This window comes from Corythoichthys intestinalis, chromosome 16, assembly GCF_030265065.1.
Source record: "Corythoichthys intestinalis isolate RoL2023-P3 chromosome 16, ASM3026506v1, whole genome shotgun sequence".
In the NCBI taxonomy this organism is placed as follows: domain Eukaryota; kingdom Metazoa; phylum Chordata; class Actinopteri; order Syngnathiformes; family Syngnathidae; genus Corythoichthys; species Corythoichthys intestinalis.
Genome location: NC_080410.1, coordinates 28,042,235 through 28,063,774, shown reverse-complemented (window position 1 = coordinate 28,063,774; position 21,540 = coordinate 28,042,235). Strand labels below are relative to the sequence as shown.

At 40.4% G+C, this 21,540-nt stretch overlaps 1 protein-coding gene across 2 annotated transcripts in view; it reads right to left on the bottom strand.

Annotated features, from left to right (window-relative positions):
* Positions 1-11,793: 11,793 nt before the first annotated feature.
* The window catches only part of tmem104 (transmembrane protein 104), a 44,202-nt gene continuing 34,455 nt past the window's right edge, over positions 11,794-21,540 (bottom strand). For both annotated transcript variants that reach the window (XM_057817518.1, XM_057817519.1), the window contains exons 9-10: positions 19,920-20,013; positions 11,794-13,202 (exon numbers count right to left, since the gene is read on the bottom strand). In XM_057817518.1, the coding sequence (XP_057673501.1) occupies positions 12,439-13,202; positions 19,920-20,013 (858 nt within the window). In that variant the 3' untranslated portion in view covers positions 11,794-12,438. The remainder of the gene's footprint in view (positions 13,203-19,919; positions 20,014-21,540) is intronic.

Sequence of the window (21,540 nt, the reverse complement as noted above, 5' to 3'; positions counted from 1 at the left end):
TGGATTAAAAAATGGAATATATTAAACGATCGCTCCCACACACATCCAAGCGGTCCATTTCATTCAGGAGCATAAAACACAACGTGAAATATGAAATAAACATGCTTTTTGGTGTCATACGCACTTTAAGGAAAACAAGCAGAATATCGGGCATAAGAGATACATGACGCCTTCTTATTACGGAAGCAATTTACAGAGCAAGACTGATGCTGACAAGGTGCTGAATGAAAAAAAGGAACTGAGAACGCACACAAACATAACAGCCAAAAAACCGAAAGGTGAAAAATACACATGTATACAAATCATTTTTTCTTTTTTTTAATTATCATTTAATTTCATTATTTACGGATTAATGCCCTCTGCCATGGCCTTTTTTTAACCATCAGGCATAAATAAAATATGGTCCTTTCTCACAAGTACGCAAACATCTTCCAAAACGTTTCTCGAGCCTCTGGGGTCGCACAGAGGCTCGAGAAATTTTGTTAAAAAGGTGCAAATTCTGAAAACTCTTGGGCGGGTGAGTTCCCGGCGACAGTGAGCATTTTGTGGCAAACTCTGAACGCGTCCTATTGCAGAGGTGCCGGCGTTGTTGTAGCATTCTGTTCGGAGGACGTCACAGCTCAAGAAACCTTGACAAATGCGCTTTCTCGGAAGTTTGGGACACTTGAAAAATGGGTCTCACGCTCCAGTTGCTAAACTAAACGAAATCTCGATGTACATTTGTGTAGAATTGTAGTTCACAACAACAACAAAAACTATTCCGTTCCCGCCGAAACTATTAAAGTCTCTTTACAAGACTATTACAATCTCTCACACTCCTTAAAACAAGATTCACTGTTTCCTTGTGTAACAAGTGGAATCCATCGAGAGCCAGGCGAGTGGGCCGAGTCCTAGAGGCGACAAAGCTGAGCGAAGCCACTCCCGGCCGGATTAAACGGCAACTGGCAGAGGGGGTGTGGAAGTCGCGGGAAAAAATGTGACAAAAAAAGGAAGTGGTCGTGCTATAAAATTATTGTACTAAACCACAGCAAATGGACAAAAGGTGATCTCCATGGGGATGCCTGGTCTTCATAAGCTTACGTTTTATTTTTTAAATCAGCAAAAATAGTTACTTTCCCTACAAAGGGTTAACCTAACATACAATTTGGTGGACATATCTAAAATGAGTAAACGACCAAAAAAGCCTCAAGAAGCTATACCTAAAATTAACTCCTAAAGAGTTTGTCCATTATCCCTGAATCCAATGAACGAGTCTGTAATGTTTCTCCTAACATTAAGCAGATTTGATATTGATGTTAGCGCTTTGCGTTGATGGATGTTCAGCGCGCTTGTCCAACATTAAAGGCGTCTAATGGCCTCCCTTTTTGTTCCCGTTTGACTCTTGGATGATGAACTTGTTCTTTTTCGCCCATTACTCTTCATCAAGTCTTTTGTTGAACGTCTGCCAAGGTGGCGGCCATCTGTCAGGTGGCGTCCGCGCTTGGCTCATTGGCAAAAACGATCCATTTGGAAAATTTTAGCTATTGTGTAGAAATAGGAAAGTAACATAATTTCAATCAGGCATCAAAAACACATAAACACTGGCTACATACTTGTACTTGCACTCTGTACTGACATAAAAACAGACACATATACACACTTATGCCTACAGACACACACTCACATGCATGCACACAACACACACATGTAAACCCATGAACACACTAAACATACTGTATGTACCGTAATTTTCGCACTATAAGGCCCACCTGACTATAAGCCGCCACCCACCAAATTTGACACGAAAACGGCATTTCTTCATAGATAAGCCACACTGGACTATAAGCCGCAGCTGTCCTCACTGTATTATGGGATATTAACAACAAAAGATATTAACCAGTAACACTTTATTTGACAGCGGCGTCACAAGACTGTCATAAGACCAGGGGTGAAAGTGGGCCAGAACGGTCAGGAACGCAGTTCCGGTATAAGATTCAGGGCCAGAACGCAGTTCCGGTATAAGATTCAGGGCTGTAATGCTGTTACGGTACACGGTTCTTTGATTCCGAAAATATGACAGCAACTGTCAAAAGCTAAGCTGCCACACATGCATTTCAGTTCCAAGAAGAAAACAATCTACCAACATCAGGTTTACATAGACAAGTGTTAACAACAAGCATAATAAAGTGCTTGTGTAGCGTAATCCGTTTCCACCAATATTTATTATTGATTTTATTCCACGGACGGCATGGAGGTTTCCCCAGCTGCTGCTGTTATCTGAGTCTGACGATTATGAGTCACGTCAATGTGCGAATGCAAAGCAAAACGCCTGGACTCATTTAGCCGTTCAATTGGCTGACATACATGTGACAGACATGTGATCAGCAGAGATGGTTAGGTCTGATTGGTTCAAATGTGCATGTTTTCTGGAACCGCAAAAAAAAAAAAAAAAAAAAAAGAGCTTGTTGAATTGATGCCACAAAAAAAGGGCAAAGTAACATAAATTGAATCAAATCTTTAAGAGCAACCAAAGAGTTGAGGAGGCTTATTTATCATATTTAGTTTTATTTACTCTGATGGGGAGGTTCAGAACATCTTAGCTGTCAATGTGCACTTTGGACTTATATTTGTTCATTTATGTTTATGATTTAAAAAGGTCAATGTTTGCGCAATCTTCAAAAATATATTCCATTTCACTCTGCATAATATAAGTAATTTGTACTTAAATTTTTCTGAATGTATGTTACTCATATATTTATTATTAAAAAAGTAAATGTTTACATTAACTTCAATTTTAATATATATCCTATGTTCTTAAGTAGTAAAAAGTGAGATTTGGCGTTTAGTATGTGAGGAAATGAGGGAAAATTTAAAAAAAATAGGAGATGGAGGTTGGGGTAGTTGCTGTTTTTGTAAACTTTTATTTTGCAAATCATTGAAAAAATACAATTTTGAATGAAAATCTGTTTTTGTATGTGTTATAGAAATAACTGTGCTAAAAAGTTTTCTTTGCATTTTGGTAGTTTAAGAGGTTTGATGGAAAAAAAAAATAGATACAGTAAATAAAAGTAAAATAAAATTTCTGGCGACCTTCACATCTGGGAGTATCGGCAAGAAATTCTAGCCACTTTCACCCCTGCATAAGACTAAACCACACCAACCACAATTGCTTCAAGAAGCTTCATTTGACCAACACTGTTCTCTTGGGGGGGACAGTCAACCTCTGCTGCCACCTGCTGTCAACACTGTTGTCCTCCAACATGGTACTAGCATGCATTGCAACACTATAGATGTAAATAACAATCAAAGTCATGTTCTGTGCTAATTATTTCTTCAGTTACTGCTCTAGTTGTTTCATTAATTCCTAGTTATGGGGTTAATTTGTGCCGGATTCTGCCGGAACAAGATCCGGCACCTCTTGATTTTTGCCTCCCTGTGTTTCGGGACTTATTTGAGCAGACCCATAGAAAATAATAATAATATGTGGGCCGGCGATTTCCGTGGCTCGTTTGTCATCACTCCTACGTCTGGTTCTTCCGGCGATGAGCGAAGCTGCAGCAATCATGCTAACGGGTGCAGCCGGAGGCTAGTGCCGCAGCAGCTAGCCAGGTTCACGGACAGCCAGCCAAGCAGGGGCAGGAGGCTGCTACCGTGGCAGCAGCTGGTCAGGTTCAGCACCACCCAGCAGCGTCAGCCAGGTGGACCATCAACAGTCGGAGCAACAGGCCAGTACCTTTATGGGAAATTCGGGTTTGGGCTGCACAATTTATAAGACTGTGGGAACTTTGGGGCCAGAGAAGACGGGGGGGATGAAACTCGTAAAAGAATGGGTTTTTTAATGTTTTACAAGTTAGACCTGTTGAGAAACTAATTGCTGACTGTGTACTGTAAGTCCCACCTGTGGTCATGTGGGCAATTGCCCGTGCTGTGCAGAGGATAGCCTAACTAATTGTAAATTGTTGTCATAACATATATACCATGATATTATGTGAAATTGAGGCTTGTAAGTCTCACAGCATGGCTAGTGGTCATTTGCAATTTGTTTTCAGCACCATTTTCTGTGTATGTTCCGGGACATGTGCCCGTCTCGTAATCCCTGCGCTGTCATATGTACTTTGTGTTCCGGCACCTTATGATTTACAAATTAAGCACTGCATAGGACCATCATAATTATGACATGACAATGCCCTGAGCGTTAATAAATGTTTATGACAGATGTCATTTTGTGTCATCTGGCAAATTATCTCCCTTTTGAATGGATGTAAAAGATCCAAGCTGGATATAAATGGAGTCACATAATTTGCCGGATGACACTTAATAACACCTGTCAAAAGCATTCATTAATGTCCATGATAATGTCATGTCATAATTATGACTGTCTTATGGCAGTCTTATGACGCCGCTGTCAAATAAAGTATTACCTATTAACCACAATAAATCGACAAATAAGCCGCGCTGGACTATATGGATTCAAAATGAGGGGAAAAAAAGCGGCTTATAGTCCGAAAATTATGGTACTCGCGAACTACAAAAAGATGGTCGCTCGCACACAAACACACACGCACACCCACACACAGGCCAGCTGCTGCAAAGTGCTGTAGGTTTGCACCCTGCCGAGCATCTGCCTTTGCCAAATGAATACCTTCGGGGAGAAAACACGCCACACATACAATTTATAATAGAGTAACAGGTGGCTAGAAAGTTTGCAGATGATTATTGATCTTTTCCATGACGACAATCATGATGACCGCAATGATGTCGGTCAGCACAATGATGTTCTAGATAATGTGAAAAAAGCTTAGCTGATGTTAATCATTGTAGACGACAGACGTCCAGTTGTTTAAAGTAACTAGCTGTATAACACTATAGCGGTCACAGTGGTGTAACAACCATGTTATGACTTTGTTATAATAGTCCAAATTATTGCTTAATGATGTCACCTGACAACAAGTCCAACTTTCTTAATGATGTGTGAGCTCACTGTCTGTCTAGAAGAAAAGGTGAAGGTTTCGTCTTCATCTTCTTCCCTTTCACGCACGCAGTCAACCAATCGCATCCTTCTGAATCCATGAGAAGTCGGCTGGCTAATTAACTCGCTGGCGTCCAAACGGAAACGAGAATTGACTTTTGCACATTTTGATTGGCGCGTCCGGCATGCATGTCTGCATGCACTCACACACACACACACACGCACTCGCTTTCCCTACGTAGACAACTTTTACTCTGAGTTTCATCATCGCCGTCAGCGTGTTTGCATCAGATTCCCAAGCGTATGTTTTAGTAAGATTTTATTATATACAATGCGTGTGTGTGTGAGAAAGTCCAGCAGCAGAAGATGGAAATTTTTGAAGATGTTATTCGGACATGACGTTTAATAGGAAAAGTTTTTATACGACGCAATGCTCATTTTTTAAAACGCCTTACTATACATTGCTCTTCTTTTATTTAATGCCTTACTATACATGGTCTAACTATTAGGGGTGGGACTAGATTAATAAACTTTAAAAATTTGAGGCTTTGTAATGAATTCATCTTGATTAATCTCATTTTAGTCAGATATCTTCGCCGCATTTTTTAAATGGAAGAATTGTAGTTACTGAATGAATTAAATATATTCTGGGAAAATGCAAGTAACTGTCATTTTTTAATCAAAACTGTGGAAAAACAGTTATCTTAATGAACAATTTAACAATCAAAGCAACATTTGGGAACTTTTCAACCTTTATAAAATATTTTCATAACATTTGTGGTAATATGTCGACTGAAAACTAGTTGAATGACACCTCTTTTATATCTTGAGAGTGTCTGTATCGCTTTCACCGGCACTAATTAACTTCAAGGAGGGTGGCAGGAACCCTGCCACAAAAAAATCTACAAATTTTACTGCATACAACACTTTCTCACAAATTCTGCAAAGATGGCAGAGCAACAAGAGTCAAAATGTTTGATCTGAGGAGGAAGAAAAAGCCAGGCTGCCAGGATATACAGAATAAACAGCCCGGCTTTCACTTGCTGGCATCAGCGCTGACGAGTTCGGGTGGGGTGGGGGATTAGCTACATTAAGCTACACGGTTGGAACTGTCATATGCTATTGTTTACGCACAATTGCATTCATTACCTTATTACTATTCATCTTTCACACAGCCGCTGGAAACAGAAATGTTTAATCCATCTGCAAGCAACAGCGAGATTGATTTTTGATTGATGATTTTACGACACTGCGGGGGTGCGCTGGTCCTCATGGGAAACGCAGTCTTCCTTAAAGTGCATATAACACCAAAAAGCGTGTTTATTTCATATTTCACGCAGTGTTTTATGCTCCTGAATGGACCGCTTGGATGTGTGTGGAAGCGATCGTTTTATATATTCAATTTTTGAATCCCGCGCCATGAAAATGAGTGACTTTCGGCTTCAGTCTTGGGTTTAGGACGAATATGAATGTGACGTCACCCGGGTCAGCATCTCACAATACAGCATTGCTTTATAGCATGCAGACGGACTGTGGTTAGAAAACCCTTTTGCAGATTAATTTGTTTATTTTTCGCATCACGCCAGCCAAACAGCTGCAGAAAATTGTTGCTGCACCAGGGAGAGGCGTGTGAGCCTTTTTGGGTTTCAAAAGGTTCCCGTTCACTGTGGATATTAGCCAAAACAAGCCCTACTAGTGTGGGACCATCTGACTTACAAGGAAGTGAGTAAACATCGTATTTTGTATTATATCAAATATTAGGATCATGGCACACGTTTTAATACAGAGGTGGCTTGCATTTTGTGGCTGATTGTCGACATCGACGACTTGTTTGCACACCCCACTCTATACTCGGCTTATTACCTCTTCGTGTGCCCGGTGTTCTGTCAGATTTTCATCCCCATTTGAAATTGAAACTTTGTATTAAAAATGGCCGCGAGTACAGCGATTACAAAGTAAACACTACAAACTTTCTTTAAATAAAGGACTATTTACATTACTTAAGTTCTCCTCAGACACATCCTGCCATGTTAGCTGCACAACAACTGCACGCCGCTCTCTCACTGTTTACATCTTCGCCGTGTAGTAAAGCATTATTTTACGCCATATTCATGTGGCAGCTACGTGCTCCTCCGACGTCGGACGGTTTGTCCGGCGGTACTCTCCAGCTGCTTCCCCAGCGAGCACTCCTGTCCGCAGCAGGGGAATGAGCTGTAACTTGCTCGCCGCCAGGCAGGTTGCCGATCAGCGAAGACAATCGACAACCCCGCTGCCATGTGACATGATCCGGGCTAGTTTTGTGTGATTTTTCTCTTCGAAAAGCGAAAATAAGACTTGTGACGTCACTCAGTTTGGGTTAGCATGTCAGCTAGCTCTGAAGCCCTGGCCAGGGAAATGACAAAAGCCGGACTAACTACGGTGCCATAATATATCGTTCGGGAGGTGCGACAGTAAAGGTGAAGTCGACAGTTTTGACCATTATAGAGTAATTTTGTCTTGTCGTACTGAATAAATGCATTTTTATTATTTCATATTCCATTTAGCACAAGACAGTTATTTGTCACGACCATACCATTTATTTAGCAAGTGGGGAAAAAATACTTTGATTAAAAAATATCCTGGAAAAATATTGTAATACAGAGACTAAAACAATGATATTTTGCGTCTCTCTTCGTCGCATTTTCCTCGTTCTGAATAATTCCCTCAATGGGCTGAATTCTAAATATGATGAAACCATGCCACTGCCATTGTCATCCTCCGGTTGGGGACGCTAGAGCCCTATAATGGCAGGCGTGGCTAAACGGCAGATTAAAAAACTAATTTCTCGTCATCTGCGCTTTGCCAAATTGTTGTATATAGTCGAATCCTCTCAAAATATAATTCTAATTCTCATAATAATGCTATTTATGACTTTTTTTTATCCTGTCGTACGTACTTTAAGGCAAAATATAACCTCTTTTGACCACCAGCGTCACTAAAATTGATCAAAACTGAAAAGATACCAAGTGTTTCTTCGAATGTTCAAAAGAAGATGAAAAAACTGCACATCTTTCTTCTTCTGGTAGAAGAGTCAAAAAAATATATAATTATACTGTATTTTTGAACAAACCTACATCTTTAAAAAAAAAAAAAGAGAAAAAAAAAGTGGTTATGTCAAATGGATTCCTCCATTTTGGTAGCAGTTAGCTGAGCTGATGTGTATATGAATTTATTGTGTGTAACAGAAAATTGTGCACAGACAAAGGGTCCGTTTTTTGGTCATTTCCAAAAAATGTGTCAACTTTTTAACCCGTAAAATTTGTTGTAATTATTTATTCGTAATGAATGCGTTAAAAGTCCCACCTGTACCTACTATACAAGGTACTATTCATAGGCTCAGGGCATGTCAAGGCACCACTCAAATAGTTGTTCTTCATCCTCTTTTCCTCCTTGTGGAATCTAATTTTGAAGTAGTCATTCATGAAGCGATCGTCTTGAAATTTGGGCCAGTATCTATCGAACTCCAGAGCTCAATTTTTTTGTATCAAGGCTGATTAATTGCGTACACATAGGTGCCTGTTACCTGTGTGTTACGTCTTAGCCAGTGGAGTGCATGCACACACAGCCTTCAGCCTATTGTGTGCTGGAGCACGCTCGTGCAAATATACTCACTATACATATGGCGGAAAACACTCAGGTGAATTGAAGTTCCGCTCTGAGACCCCGAATTTAGCCAACTTTCAAAATTGTCCGATATGCACGTGTGATACATCATTGGAGAGCATAAAATCTCAATTTCCTGGGGGAAGAAAAATTTTGAACAGGAGGGCATTTAAAAAAATTTTTTTTTTTTAAAACAGCAAAACCCTATCTGGAGGCGACAGCACGCGAGAGCCGAATTACAGACGCCATGACTTTAACGAGATATTATCGCGTACTTACCTTGTTTTGACCCAAAACCTACATGTAACATGTATCACTGTGTCAAGACACAGCTGTGAATGGCCACAGCTGGATTCTTTGGGGATTTTATGGGTGAAACATAGTAATATAACAAGGGTCGCGATGCAGAAATTGCAGACATCAAGGAGTGGTCGAGATTTTTTTTTTTCCATATATTTACTAGGGCTGTTAAACGATTAAAATTTTTAATCGAGTTAATCACAGCTTAAAAATTAATTAATCGTAATGAATCACAATTAATGGCAATTCAAACCATCTCTAAAATATGCCATATTTTTCTGTAAATTATTGTTTGAATGAAAAGATAAGACGGGTATATACATTCAACATACTGTACATAAGTACTGTATTTGTTTATTATAACAATAAATCCACAAGACGGCATTAACATTAACATTCTTTCTGCGAAAGGGGTCCACGGATAGAAAGACTTGTAATTCTTAAAAGATAAATGTGAGTACAAGTTATAGTAATTTTGATAGTTTGTTTATTGTGACTAAATATTGCCATCTAGTGTATTTGTTGAGCTAAACTTAATATTTGATTATTTTGCATAGCTATTTTGATTGGGAATGCCAGATCTCTTTGCATTGAGCGCTTTTTTGTTAACATTATTTTACAGAGATAGGAATATTATTTTTGCTGTGCTTTCACGAAATCATACTGTAGCGACTTAAATGTTCTTAACTGCCCAAATGCATGATGGGAATTTGAGCAACCATGAGTGACAGAGGTTGCTGCAAATGGTATATCTTCTCCGCGTTGAGTACAATACATGGTGTTAAGAAAAGATCATCTCTAGTTGTTCTTGCTTGTCCATGTCACTTGCAACAATGGTTATAACAGTTGTGGAAGAAATGCCACCGCTTATTCCATTAAATAGCGCGGCTCCAATAAATGCCTGCGTTACCACTTCGCCCTTCTTGGTAATTGGCGGTACTATGGACCGGCGATTCATTTTGGCTCGTTGTCGTCGGTTGGCTTGGTTCATCCGATTTCCTCCTGAGGAAGACGGTGGCGTACATACAAACACCGAGAGGCGTTGGATGACTTTTTGTGGGTACTTTTATGAACAAAACAAAAGCATGTGGGGGACGCAGCACTTGAGCTTGTGCTTACTGCGCACTGTCTCTACTCTCTCGCTCCCTCTCTCGCTCGACCACTTTCTTCCTCACTGCTCAATCTGATTACGCCGGTCACACTGGAAATAACAGCGGCCCCCTTGGCGGGTGCCGGTAACACCTGCGTCCACTCCACCTGCTTGTCTCTGCCCTTAGCTCTCAATATACTTCAAACGGCGCCATTGTAGTCGGTTCGCGGTAATGCTTGAGTGGGTCGTTCAGCGCATGTGTTAATTGCCTTAAATATTTTAACGTGATTAATTTAAAAAATTAATTACCGCCCGTTAACGCGTTAATTTTGACAGCCCTAATATTTACCTTTTTAAACATATTTTTCCCAATTTTTCTTTAAAGTTTTTTTTTTTTTTTTAAACGAAAGATTAGACATCAATTAATGATTCCAAGCAAAAAAGCGACAGACATTTGGAATAATAAGTATAATTAATTACCTTCGTTTTATGGCTGGGTTGAAACAAGCGGTTGCGCGACATCTGTAAATGGGGGTTCTCGGGGTAAAACGGACTGCTATGGCAGCATATAGACATATTGTTCTATCAAACACAACAGTTGTTTTGGCTTCAAATACAGCAGTTTCTTTTAAAGAGGAGTGCAAGAGCAGAAACTGCTTTTTCAGTTTTGTCCGTGTTTTCCGCCATATATATTTTTTTATGTTTTACTATACATAGACATTTTTTTAAACACTTGACTACCCATGGTCATTTTTAATGCCTCACTAATCATGGTCAGGTTATTCACTGCCAGCTCTCCGAGTGAAAAAAAGATTGGACCAAATCAATGGGAGCCAATAATGTATTTCAACTGTTATTACAATGTTACAACATGTTATAACAGTTATTTCACCATTAAACTATCATCACATTTATCCCTTAGTTATACAAAACAATTATTACACTCTGTTGTTGCCATTGGATGTCTATCGCAGGCATTGTATAGAAGAACTTTTTTACAACATGATCACAATGAACATGCACACATTTATTGAATATGTCCCTGGCAGGTCACAACGTTGACGTTAGATGAGGTTATTTGCATGATGAAGTTTGCATCCACATGTGGTGTGCACATCACCAACACTGATTGATGTGCCACCTACACGCTCAACCTTGGCTGAGCCACCAAGCAAGGACTCGTCAAGGCTTTCCACCTTCATTGCTCATCAATCCACGCTGTGATACGACACTAAAAGGTCGGCCAGGGTCAAAATTCACACGATTTGACGGACTGGGCACCAGAAAACCTCAGTCGACTTCGGTCTTCAAATATCGGCAGAGTGTAACCTCCCAACACACAGAAGCTGTGAGAGGAAACTATTCATTTTTTAAAAACTATGGCTATTGCTTATGGCTTGATGGCGACCAAACATCTCGTAGTTAAGCAGCACATTGACATTGACGACAGCAGATTACCTTTGTATCCATCACGCTGAACGACAATAACAAACGTGCCGGTCCTTTACCTCAGTTGACTCCAGGATTCTAATTGGTTGTGTTAGTTTGCTTATAACAGTGGCAGACACCAAGAGAATTTGCCCAAAACTGGTGTAATAACTATTTTATAACATTGTAACAAGTTAAAATAATTTAACTTGTGGCTTCCATTGACTGCAATATAGATTTGGTTACCCTTATAAATATAACAGTAAAAAAATTGTATGCAATTTGTTGAATAAAGGTCAAATCCATCATATTTATTGTCACACTGTGTTGGCACTTGTAATTTCATTGAGTTCACTGAATTATTGATGAGAAGATGGTGCGAGAATGAAAAGGACTAATAACTTTATTTTGTGATTCATTCAAATTACAATGTATATAAAAAAAATGTTCACTTCCACTAACGTGACACAAACACGCTTCGGTAGATTGTCAGGTCATGAAAACGGAATGAGGATCCGATCCAAAGGCACCACTTTAGCCATGGCCACACACCCATGATGTTTCACTGCCACTGACAGCTAAAGTCCAAAATGGATTGGATATCAATCGCTGTCAATGTCAGCCGATTATTTAAAAAAAAGAATATGACGATTAAATGGTTATTGTTATTACACGGTGGTGTTGTCATCCCCACCCCATGATATGCCAGACAAGTATTAAATGGTAGTTTGTGGCTAAATTAGTATGTTGTGGCCGTAAATGAGTAATTTCCACCAGTAATACTTATTTTGTTTACAGAATTAGAACTTAGAAACATTTATGTCCACATTCCAATTCTCTTTTCATATCATGGTGCTTGCCATTGGCTGGCGACCACTCCAGAGTATACCCTGCCTCATATCAGCTGCGAAAGCACCCAGTTCACCCTCGACCCTAATGAGGATAAACTGTTACGAAAATTAGACGTTTATTTGGTCCTTTCTTAATAAATGAGGCAGAATTCCATCCCAAAAAAGGCACAGTTCCCACATCACTTTTTGACATCGGTCAGGATGATGTTGGCGGTAACAAACATGAGGCAGAAAACGGCCCACAGTACCACGAACCAGACCCAGGCGGCGTGGCGAAAGGGCGAGCGGTGTTGGTTGACGGCATGGCGCGCTGTGACCGGCTCCACATGGCGCCGAGCGTGGTGGACCAGCAGGGCGGGCACCACGTACTGGATGCCCGTGCCGGCATAGGCCCCTGTGATGCCCACCAGCGACTCCAGATTGTGTGTGCAGAAGGCCACCAGCACGGGCGGCACCAGCGTGATCAGCGGGAACACCACTCTGTCCACCACCCATGGGTACGTGCCTCCATCCCGGTGGAACAATGTCTTCCAGTTGTTGCGAAGCGTGACGGCAATGATGGGAAAATTGGTGCTAATGGTGAAGACTGGGAAGAGGCCCAGGAAATACCGCAGCACGGGCACATCCAGAACGCGGCAGTTGTCCGTGAAGTTGAGCGTGTACATGTCGTGGATGAGCGCGCTATCGAAGCAGAAGATGGCGGTAAAAGACAGCAGCACATAGAAGCCAAGGATCAGCACGTAGTCGGCCAGGACGAAGCAGCCCACTCGCTTCTTGTCCGAAATGGGTGTCACCAGCGACGGCAGAGAGTGCTGGCACATGAAGGAGTAGACGCACACGCCAAACAGGTTGGGGACGCCAGCTAGCGAGGCGGCCGGGGGGCGGCCCTCACCTGCGCCCGACCCGATGCGCATCAGCGCCAGGATGATCATCATGGTGAACGCTGACCCACAACAAAACACACACACACACAATATATTAGTTTATTGGCTGCCATTGACAGCAATGGACTCCCAATCTATTTGGACACTTCGCAGGTACAAAAAATTTTAGATTAAATGGATTCATCAATAGTTACACTGCTGGCCAGAAGTATTGGCACCTCTGCATTTCTGTCAGATAATAATCAATTTCTCCCAAAAAATGATTGCAATTACAAATTCTTTGGTAGTAATATGTTCATTTATTTTGCTTGCAATGAAAAAACACAAAAGAGAATGGGGAAAAAAAAAAATCATTCTCATTTTACACAAAAGTACAAAAATAGAGTAGAACAAAAGTATTGGCACCCTAACTAAATCACACGTGCAGCCAGCTGAAATGGATTAAAGTTGACTCCACCTTTGTCATGTGTCCTTGTGTGTACCACATTGAGCATGGAGAAAAGAAAGAAGACCAAAGAACTCTCTGAGGACTTGAGAAGCAAAATTGTAAGGAAGAGGAAGCATGGGCAATCTCAAGGCTACAAGTCCATCTCCAAAGACCTGAATGTTCCTATGTCTACCGTGCGCAGTGTCATCAATAAGTGTAAAGCCCGTGGAACTGTGCCTAATCTCCCTAGATGTGGACTGAAAAGAAAAATTAACGAGAGATTTTAAACAAAAGATTGTGCGGCTGGTGGATAAAGAACCTCGACTAACATCCAAACAAGTTCAAGCTGTCCTGCAGTCCGAGGGTACAACAGTGTCAACCCGTACTATCCGTCAGCGTCTGAATGAAAAGGGATTCTATGGTAGGATACCCAGGAAGACCCCAATTCTGACCCAGAGAAATAGAAAAGCAAGGCTGGAATTTGCCAGAACTTACATGAGAAAGCCAAAAACGTTTTGGAAGAATGTTCTCTGGTCAGATGAGACAAAAGTAAAGCTTTTTGGGAAAAGGCATCAACATAGCTGGCCTTCAAAAATGGGACCTTCAAAGAAAATAACATGTTTCCCACAGTCAAACATGGCGGAGGTTCCCTGATGTTTTGGGGTTGCTTTGCTACCTATGGCCGTGTGCATGGCATTATGGAGTCTGAAGACTACCAACAAATTTTGCAGCATAATGTAGGGCCCAGTGTGAGAAAGCTGGGTCTTCCAGCAGGACAATGACCCAAAACGCACTTCAAAAAGCACTAGAAAACAGTTTGAAGGAAAAGCACTGGAGACTCCTAAAGTGGCCAGTAATGAGTCCAGACCTGAATCCCATAGAACACCTGTGGTGAGATCTGAAAATGGCAGTTTGGAGAAGGCACCCTTCAAATCTCAGAGACCTGGAGCAGTTGGCCAAAGAAGAATGGTCTTGAATTCCAGCAGAGCATTGCAAGAAACTCATTGATGGATACCGGAAGTGGTTGTTTGTAGTCATTTCATCTAAGGGTTGTGCTACCAAGAATTAGGCTGATGGTGCCAATATTTTTGTCCGGCCCATTTTTGAAGTTTTGTGTAACATGATAATGATTTTTTTTTCCCCATTCTCTTTTGTGTTTTTTCCATTGCAAGCAAAATAAATGTGGATATTACTACCAAAACATTTGTAATTGCAATCATTTTTGGGAGAAATTGAGCATTATCTGACAGAATTGCAGGGGTGCCAATACTTTTGGCCAACAGTGTATGTTTTAGTAATTATGTCATCATATCATACCACATTGAAAAAACTTATGAAAAGCACTCACCAAGACTTTGTATTTTGAGCCAAGTTTTGATGTTGTGACTTTTCAATAGATGTTACACAAAAGAAAAATAGATGTGGGATAAGTGATAAGTTGAAAAAAGGTCTTGGGAATATTCAATTTGCTTTCCTGAAAGCCAATAAAGCAACCAACTGCTGAGCAGATGACGACTTCCACTCGACTGGCAGCGCCATACTGAAGTATTATTGGCCATTCATGTGGCGTTATTACTGTATTGTGCTACTTGAGCTTTTATTTGACTGGGCTCCATAAAGAGGTGTGCTCGCATTGGAAATGCAGTAAATGGTTTTTAACCACCCAAAAAAATACAACACGTTAAATACAGCATGAACTGCAGCAGCCTGATTGAGGAAAAAACAATCTTCATTTACAACGTTTTATATGCCAATTTGAAACCACGACGCCACTTGCAGGGAACAAATTATTAGATAGAAAACGTAAAAACTCAATCTGGTGCCGTACCGCCAAATTCGACGACGATAATGACAACTAACATTGTTTTGTACCCAATTGAACCGGCGAGGCTGGCAGTGAATGATCGCGACTGGCTCTTCCATCAAGAGCTCTCATTCAGACAGCAGCGGTCGGACGTCTGTCAGGATGAAGCCATCACTCGCACACGCACACCAGCTGGGACAATTGTGTCAATTGAGCATGCTTGGGATGCCAGCAGCAGCCAGCGCGATTTATCTTTGCGGCTCAGGCCCACCAACGACCTTGACGCTTCAACCTAACGACCCTCTGAGGACCGTCTGCCCGACAAACAAACACATGTGATGCACATGCTGGAGACGATGTCATTGGCCGGAGGAGGAGAAGAAGCACAAGAGAATGGCCAAAAGTAAATTTTCAGTAGAGATCTTCCGATCTGATATTGTTCAAGATTAGCTATCGGTATCGGCAAAATACAGGGTGGTGACGCCGTTGCAAACGTGACGATGATTGGCTAGGTGCTTCACTGCACGCTCTGGCAGACACGACAAAACAGCAATAATTGCGACGGGCATAATGTGCAGTAGGCCTAACCATACTGTAGACTTGATAATGGTATTGGCAGGTCACATCGGGCACATACTGCGCCTCACCTTCATGCAGGGGGCCGCCCATATCAAGAGGAGCTATTCACAAACACACGCACGCAGCAAATGTAACGTCGGATTTAGATGAAAAAGTAAGAAAGCTCTACCGCATACCAACAGGACGCACTTTTTTTTTTTTTTTGTTTTAACCAAGAATTGAGACTGTTTTATGTCCATATCTATAAAGAATTGAGGGATTTAAGCATTTATTCACAAGAATTTAACAGTAAAAAGCTCTTTGTTGTGGTAAGGCGGCACCATAGTGTGACTTGAAGACGAGCATCACATTTGACATATTTACTTAAATTCTACCTGCAGTTTTTTTTTGCTTTTAACCAAGAATCGAGACTGTTTTACGTCCATATCTATAAAGAATTGAGGAATTTACGCATTTATTCACAAGAATTTTCAACATAAAAATGCCGTTGTCTCAGCTTTAACGGAGCCAATACCATTATGAAGTCTATGGCCTAACATACAGTTTCGGAGATTTGCACTGGTCAATTGTAAGTTTACATTTGTGTTTTCTTAACAGACAAATATATTTGATCCAAACATCTTTGATGTAAAGATGTTATAGAATGTCTAATGGAATACAAGGGCGTAGGTTTCCATTGGGACGGTACGGACACAACACTAGCAACTTTTCAGGATGCTCAAATTGTCCCCACCAACTTTTAAGCAACCTCATTTGCATTATATAATGAGTTCAGTTATATAGGTAATTTAGACTGTTAGATTGTCTTCCCATATGTTGTAAGGATAGATTGACCCTATCATTATTAAGTGAATTATTTTCATTATGTTCAGACTTACATTTACCCCTTTTCACTTGCTGAATGTAGCGGTCCATTTCCCCACCCCTTAAATGCACGTTTGATTGGCTGAATACTTGACCCCCCCCCCCCCCCCACCACCACCACCACCACACGCACACACCATGCCGCCTCCTCTGCCCCCTTCAAAGAGAAGGGATATTAGATGTTTGTTTCAGTCAGCAGCAGCGACTACTGTAAGCAATATAAAAAGACGTCAGTGTTGTGGAGGTGGCAAACACACCACTAATTTTGCTACTGAAAGTCCGACCTGCATCAGCGTTAGCTTAACATTAAACTGAGAACTTGCTAACCGGCAAAACTCGAGTAGGAAGCTGCTTGGAGAGAAGTGTCCGCTTTATGTGTTCTCTACTGCTAAGGTTAATTAAACTGTGACAAATATAGTAAACCGAGATTTACCCCCTTCTCGACAATTTTCATTTTTTATTTTTTATTTATGTGGTCTTAAAGTAGCCCAAAAGAGCTTTCATTTTTTGTTAAGTTTGTCTGTGCTTGTGGACAAAAGCAGTAGTCGTCTATCTGAAGGAAGGCTCGATTTTTATTTATTTTTGTTATTCCTTGACTAAGAAGGTTTTTCAGTTATATTTATTTATTCAGACAATGTTGAGTGGTCTTAAAACAAACATTTAGTTTTTTGTATTCCTGGATAGTTAAGCGCTAATTAACTCATTTTCTCCCAGAAACGTATAAATACGTTCTATTTTTAAATGCTTCAATGTCCCAAAAACGTATTTATACGTCTTTTGCATTTTTTTTTTTTACAAGAAGAATCTATAGCTTGCGATCTGAGAAACAAAAAACAAGGCTGCAAACCAATTTTAAAGCAATAAAACTGGCCACTAGAGGGAAGTAGCGCATTTTGTAAAGACCAGCAACCCGATTCAACAGCAATGAAAAGCCGGGCAGCACGGTCGAAGTGCTGGCGGCAGTATGCCAGGTGGCGGACGACCGAACAAAACAACCGAGAGGACACCTGGAATGCCAGGCGCTGGACGACGGAACATAACGTCTGAGACCACCGTGCAGCGGGCTCGCCAAGCAGACCCCGCGGAGATTAAAAAATAATCCATCTTTGTTTACACGGCAGACGTGGCGACAACGGCGTCATCTCTCATTAGTCATGTGTAAACAAATTGTTACTTTGCTATCAAAAGCTCGATTTGTCTTGTTCATTATGATATTTTGTAAAAGGAAAACATTCAGATGTTTGGGATGTAACTAATGCAAAAAATAGCTGTGTTAAAGTCAAAGTTATGTTTGAAATGTATGCGTTTACAAAAAGCTAATTTTCTCCGTTTTTTCATCAGAAAATGGAAACTTGCTCAAACTAAGCTATTTTCTAATGCTGATTTCAAAGAATGAAAAAAAGATATGAACTTTCTTTTTTCTGCTGAAAGAAGAGAGTCTAATCTTTCTTTTGGTGGGTTCCAAATTTATATCGCAATAGAACAGAATTTTCTGTGGGCCTTGCAAAATCAGTCAAAATCCAGAAAAACGGCCGGGAGCGAAGGGCCTTGCTCTGGTGAAAATGGCTGAGAGTGAATGAGTTGACAAGTTTGAATTCATTGTAGGTGTTAATATAATTTATGTTCAAATATTGCAATTTAAATTTGTTAATAAAGTCCAGACATATATTCTGGAACTTTTCAAAATATTTCTTTAGTAATTTTTGAAATCAAAGGTTTGAATCGCATGGTGTATGACCTGAACCAATACAATTTAAAGTTATTATAAGTCAATACAGATTTCTTTTTCATTGATCATTTAGCCTATCAAATAATTAGGTTCATATTCATGAGAAATGTAGCCCTGACCCCTGTTCAATAATCTATTTGGTCTTATAAAATTCCCGTACCCAGCAAAAAGTGTACATGCAGGTTATGCTGTTATATTGTCCCTACCAATGTTGAGACCAAACCTACGCTCTTGATGTAATAATGTGTAGAAAATGAAAAGTAACATCAGTTACTTTGCTGAGCAACTAATTACTCTTACAATGAGGTAACGGAGTTACTAAATTCATTACTTTTTAGGAGACGTTACTGTAACTGTAATTACTTTTTAAAAGTAAGATTACCAACATTAATTGGGACAACATTAGTTGTCGGTATTAAGCAGTCCGAAGGAAGGAAGAAAGAAAGAAAAGAAGGAAGAAAAGAAGGAAGGAAGGTAGGTGTGGATCAAGGCGGACAAAGAGTGAAAGATCCAGCAAACAACACACTCCTGTTCACTTTAGTTGGTGTGCCGACGCCATGGAGTGTTTTCGAGCTAGTCGGGGGTTCCCGCGCAGCCCCCATGGACGGGCACTTTATTTTCCTTGAGTGACAGTCCAATCAAGGGTGGGACGGCCCGTCAAGCTTGTCAGAGTGACGAATGAGCGGCGAGATGGGAAGCCAAGACGCGGCAGGGGACCGGACCTTTGATGGACGCACCTCGACACCAGGGGGAGGGAGATATGGGATGTGGAGGGCAAGGAACGATTCCCGGAAAGAGGTAGCATTGAAGTGGCCAAGAGTGCCACTGCAGGATTTAATAAAGTCAATGGTCTCACAATACCTCACTGTTTATTTATTTCTTCTCCTTTTTCACCGGAACAAACCTGGCTAAGCTCCATGAACATGGATGCTTTAAGGTGAACTAACAATATTTCTCTTTGAGACTTTTTGTGGACCTACCTGTGATAAATACATCCACTGAGTTTCAAGTTATTATGTTATATAATCAGTTTTATGGGAAGTTCTTTGTTTTGTTTTGTTTTTTTTAAACTCTGTAGTCTGAACCTAAAACAGTGACTTTAAACCTTAGCAACAGATTTCCTATGTCTATTTTTGTCATGACACTTGTGACTTTTTCAAGGATCTATTTCAGGTAAGTAAATTTTCACGAATTCTTAAATTTCGCTAAACACAAACTGCTTTTTAAAATATTTTATTCTGTGGAGGCGGTTTGACACTTGGTCATTTCAATCCAAAATGACAGACTTCCTGCATGTTTTCATGCTAATACTTTTTGGAGATTCTAAAAATTAATATTTTAAAAAGAACAGAAATGAAGTGAGAAATTTTTACCAATCCAGCGCATGAGTGACGTGAGGATTTGAAGGTATTTCGTCTTCTGGGCATTGAAAAAGGTGAACGGTCCCAAAAGAACAGTGAAAACGCTCTGCAAGACACACACAAAAAAAAACAAAAAGACATGAAGCCATCAATGGCAGCCAATGAGTTATAGAAAATGTCATTTTGCGTTCTAAGCTTCCATTTTGCCAAACAGACGATTACCTGTTGGCATCATTAAGAACCATGATGATGATTATGATGATGACTAAGATTCACAGCGGCTGACTACCTAACCATCCAAGACGGCTAAAAAACAACATTAAGTGGCCACGCAAAATGACAGCTAAACGACTCTGTACCTGGGAACACGGCCAGAACTCATGTTAGGTCTACAACCATGCGTGAGACTAATAGGTTACAACTTGTAAAACCGTCAAAGGGGATCCTTTACTGGATTCACGGCTCGCAAAGTACATGTCACAGTATGGGAAAAAAAAGCAGGAAAAAGCTTAGAGAACAGGAAAGAGAAAATGCTCAGTGAAACATTTTCGGACTGTAATACACTCATTTTTTCCTCTCCCTTTGAGATTGCGGCTTTAATAGCTAAGGCTAGGTTCAGATCGCAGGTCTTAATGCACAAATCTGAAACTTGACGGTCTGAACGGGACAAGTCATATACAGTGCTGGCCAAAAGTACTGGCACCTCTGCAATTTGGTCAGATAATGCTCAATTTCTCCCAGAAAATGATTGCAATTACAAATGCTTTAGTATTACCGTAATTTCCCGAATATAACACGCACTTTTCTTCCCCAAAAACAACTTGTAAAATCATGGTGCGCATTATAAACAGGTGCATGGATGGAGACAGAAATATATATATATATATACATATAAACCAATTTTTTTTTTAATTGACACGGCCACGTTGTGTTGAAGAAACGTATACGTCGACCCGTTGCCGACCATTATGGTACGTGACGTCACCATTTTGTTTCGGTAATACTTCACTCTAATCGGCCGAATGATTTCGTCTGCGTTAAATTCTGCTTTTTTTCACTCTTCATAAAGCACAGAATTTAGTTTCTTGAACTCATTTGAGTCAACGTTTATTGCAGCTCCGCAACTCGGACCATAACAAACGTAAGCACACAGACTTCCTGTGTCCGTCAACTATATCTGTCCCTCGGGAAACTCAAACCCAAATAACAATAGTTCCTATTGTTACTGTCGCGTTGACAGCGATGAGCTCTCACGGATTTCCGACTTAGGTTCTCACTTTGATTTGACCGTATCAATCCTTGGAAGAAACATTTATTCATCATGATGAAACGAGCAAGTTATACAGCAGCCTTTAAAAGAAAAGTCACATGTTTTGTTTTCTCCTAGATTCTGGTAAGTTGGAGAAGTTGTCAAATCATATTATTACCGTAAATATTGTCAGTTTATGGTAATGTTTTGAATTACCAATGTGCTATGCTTGTGCTGTGTTTCATTCTCATTCAGTAAAATGACATTTCTGTATCTGTACACGAGCTGTTTTCTTGTATTCTTCTATTTATTGGTGCTAAAATTAAGGTGCGCGTTATAAACAGGTACAATAATTTCCCCTAGATTTTACAAGTAAATTTGGGG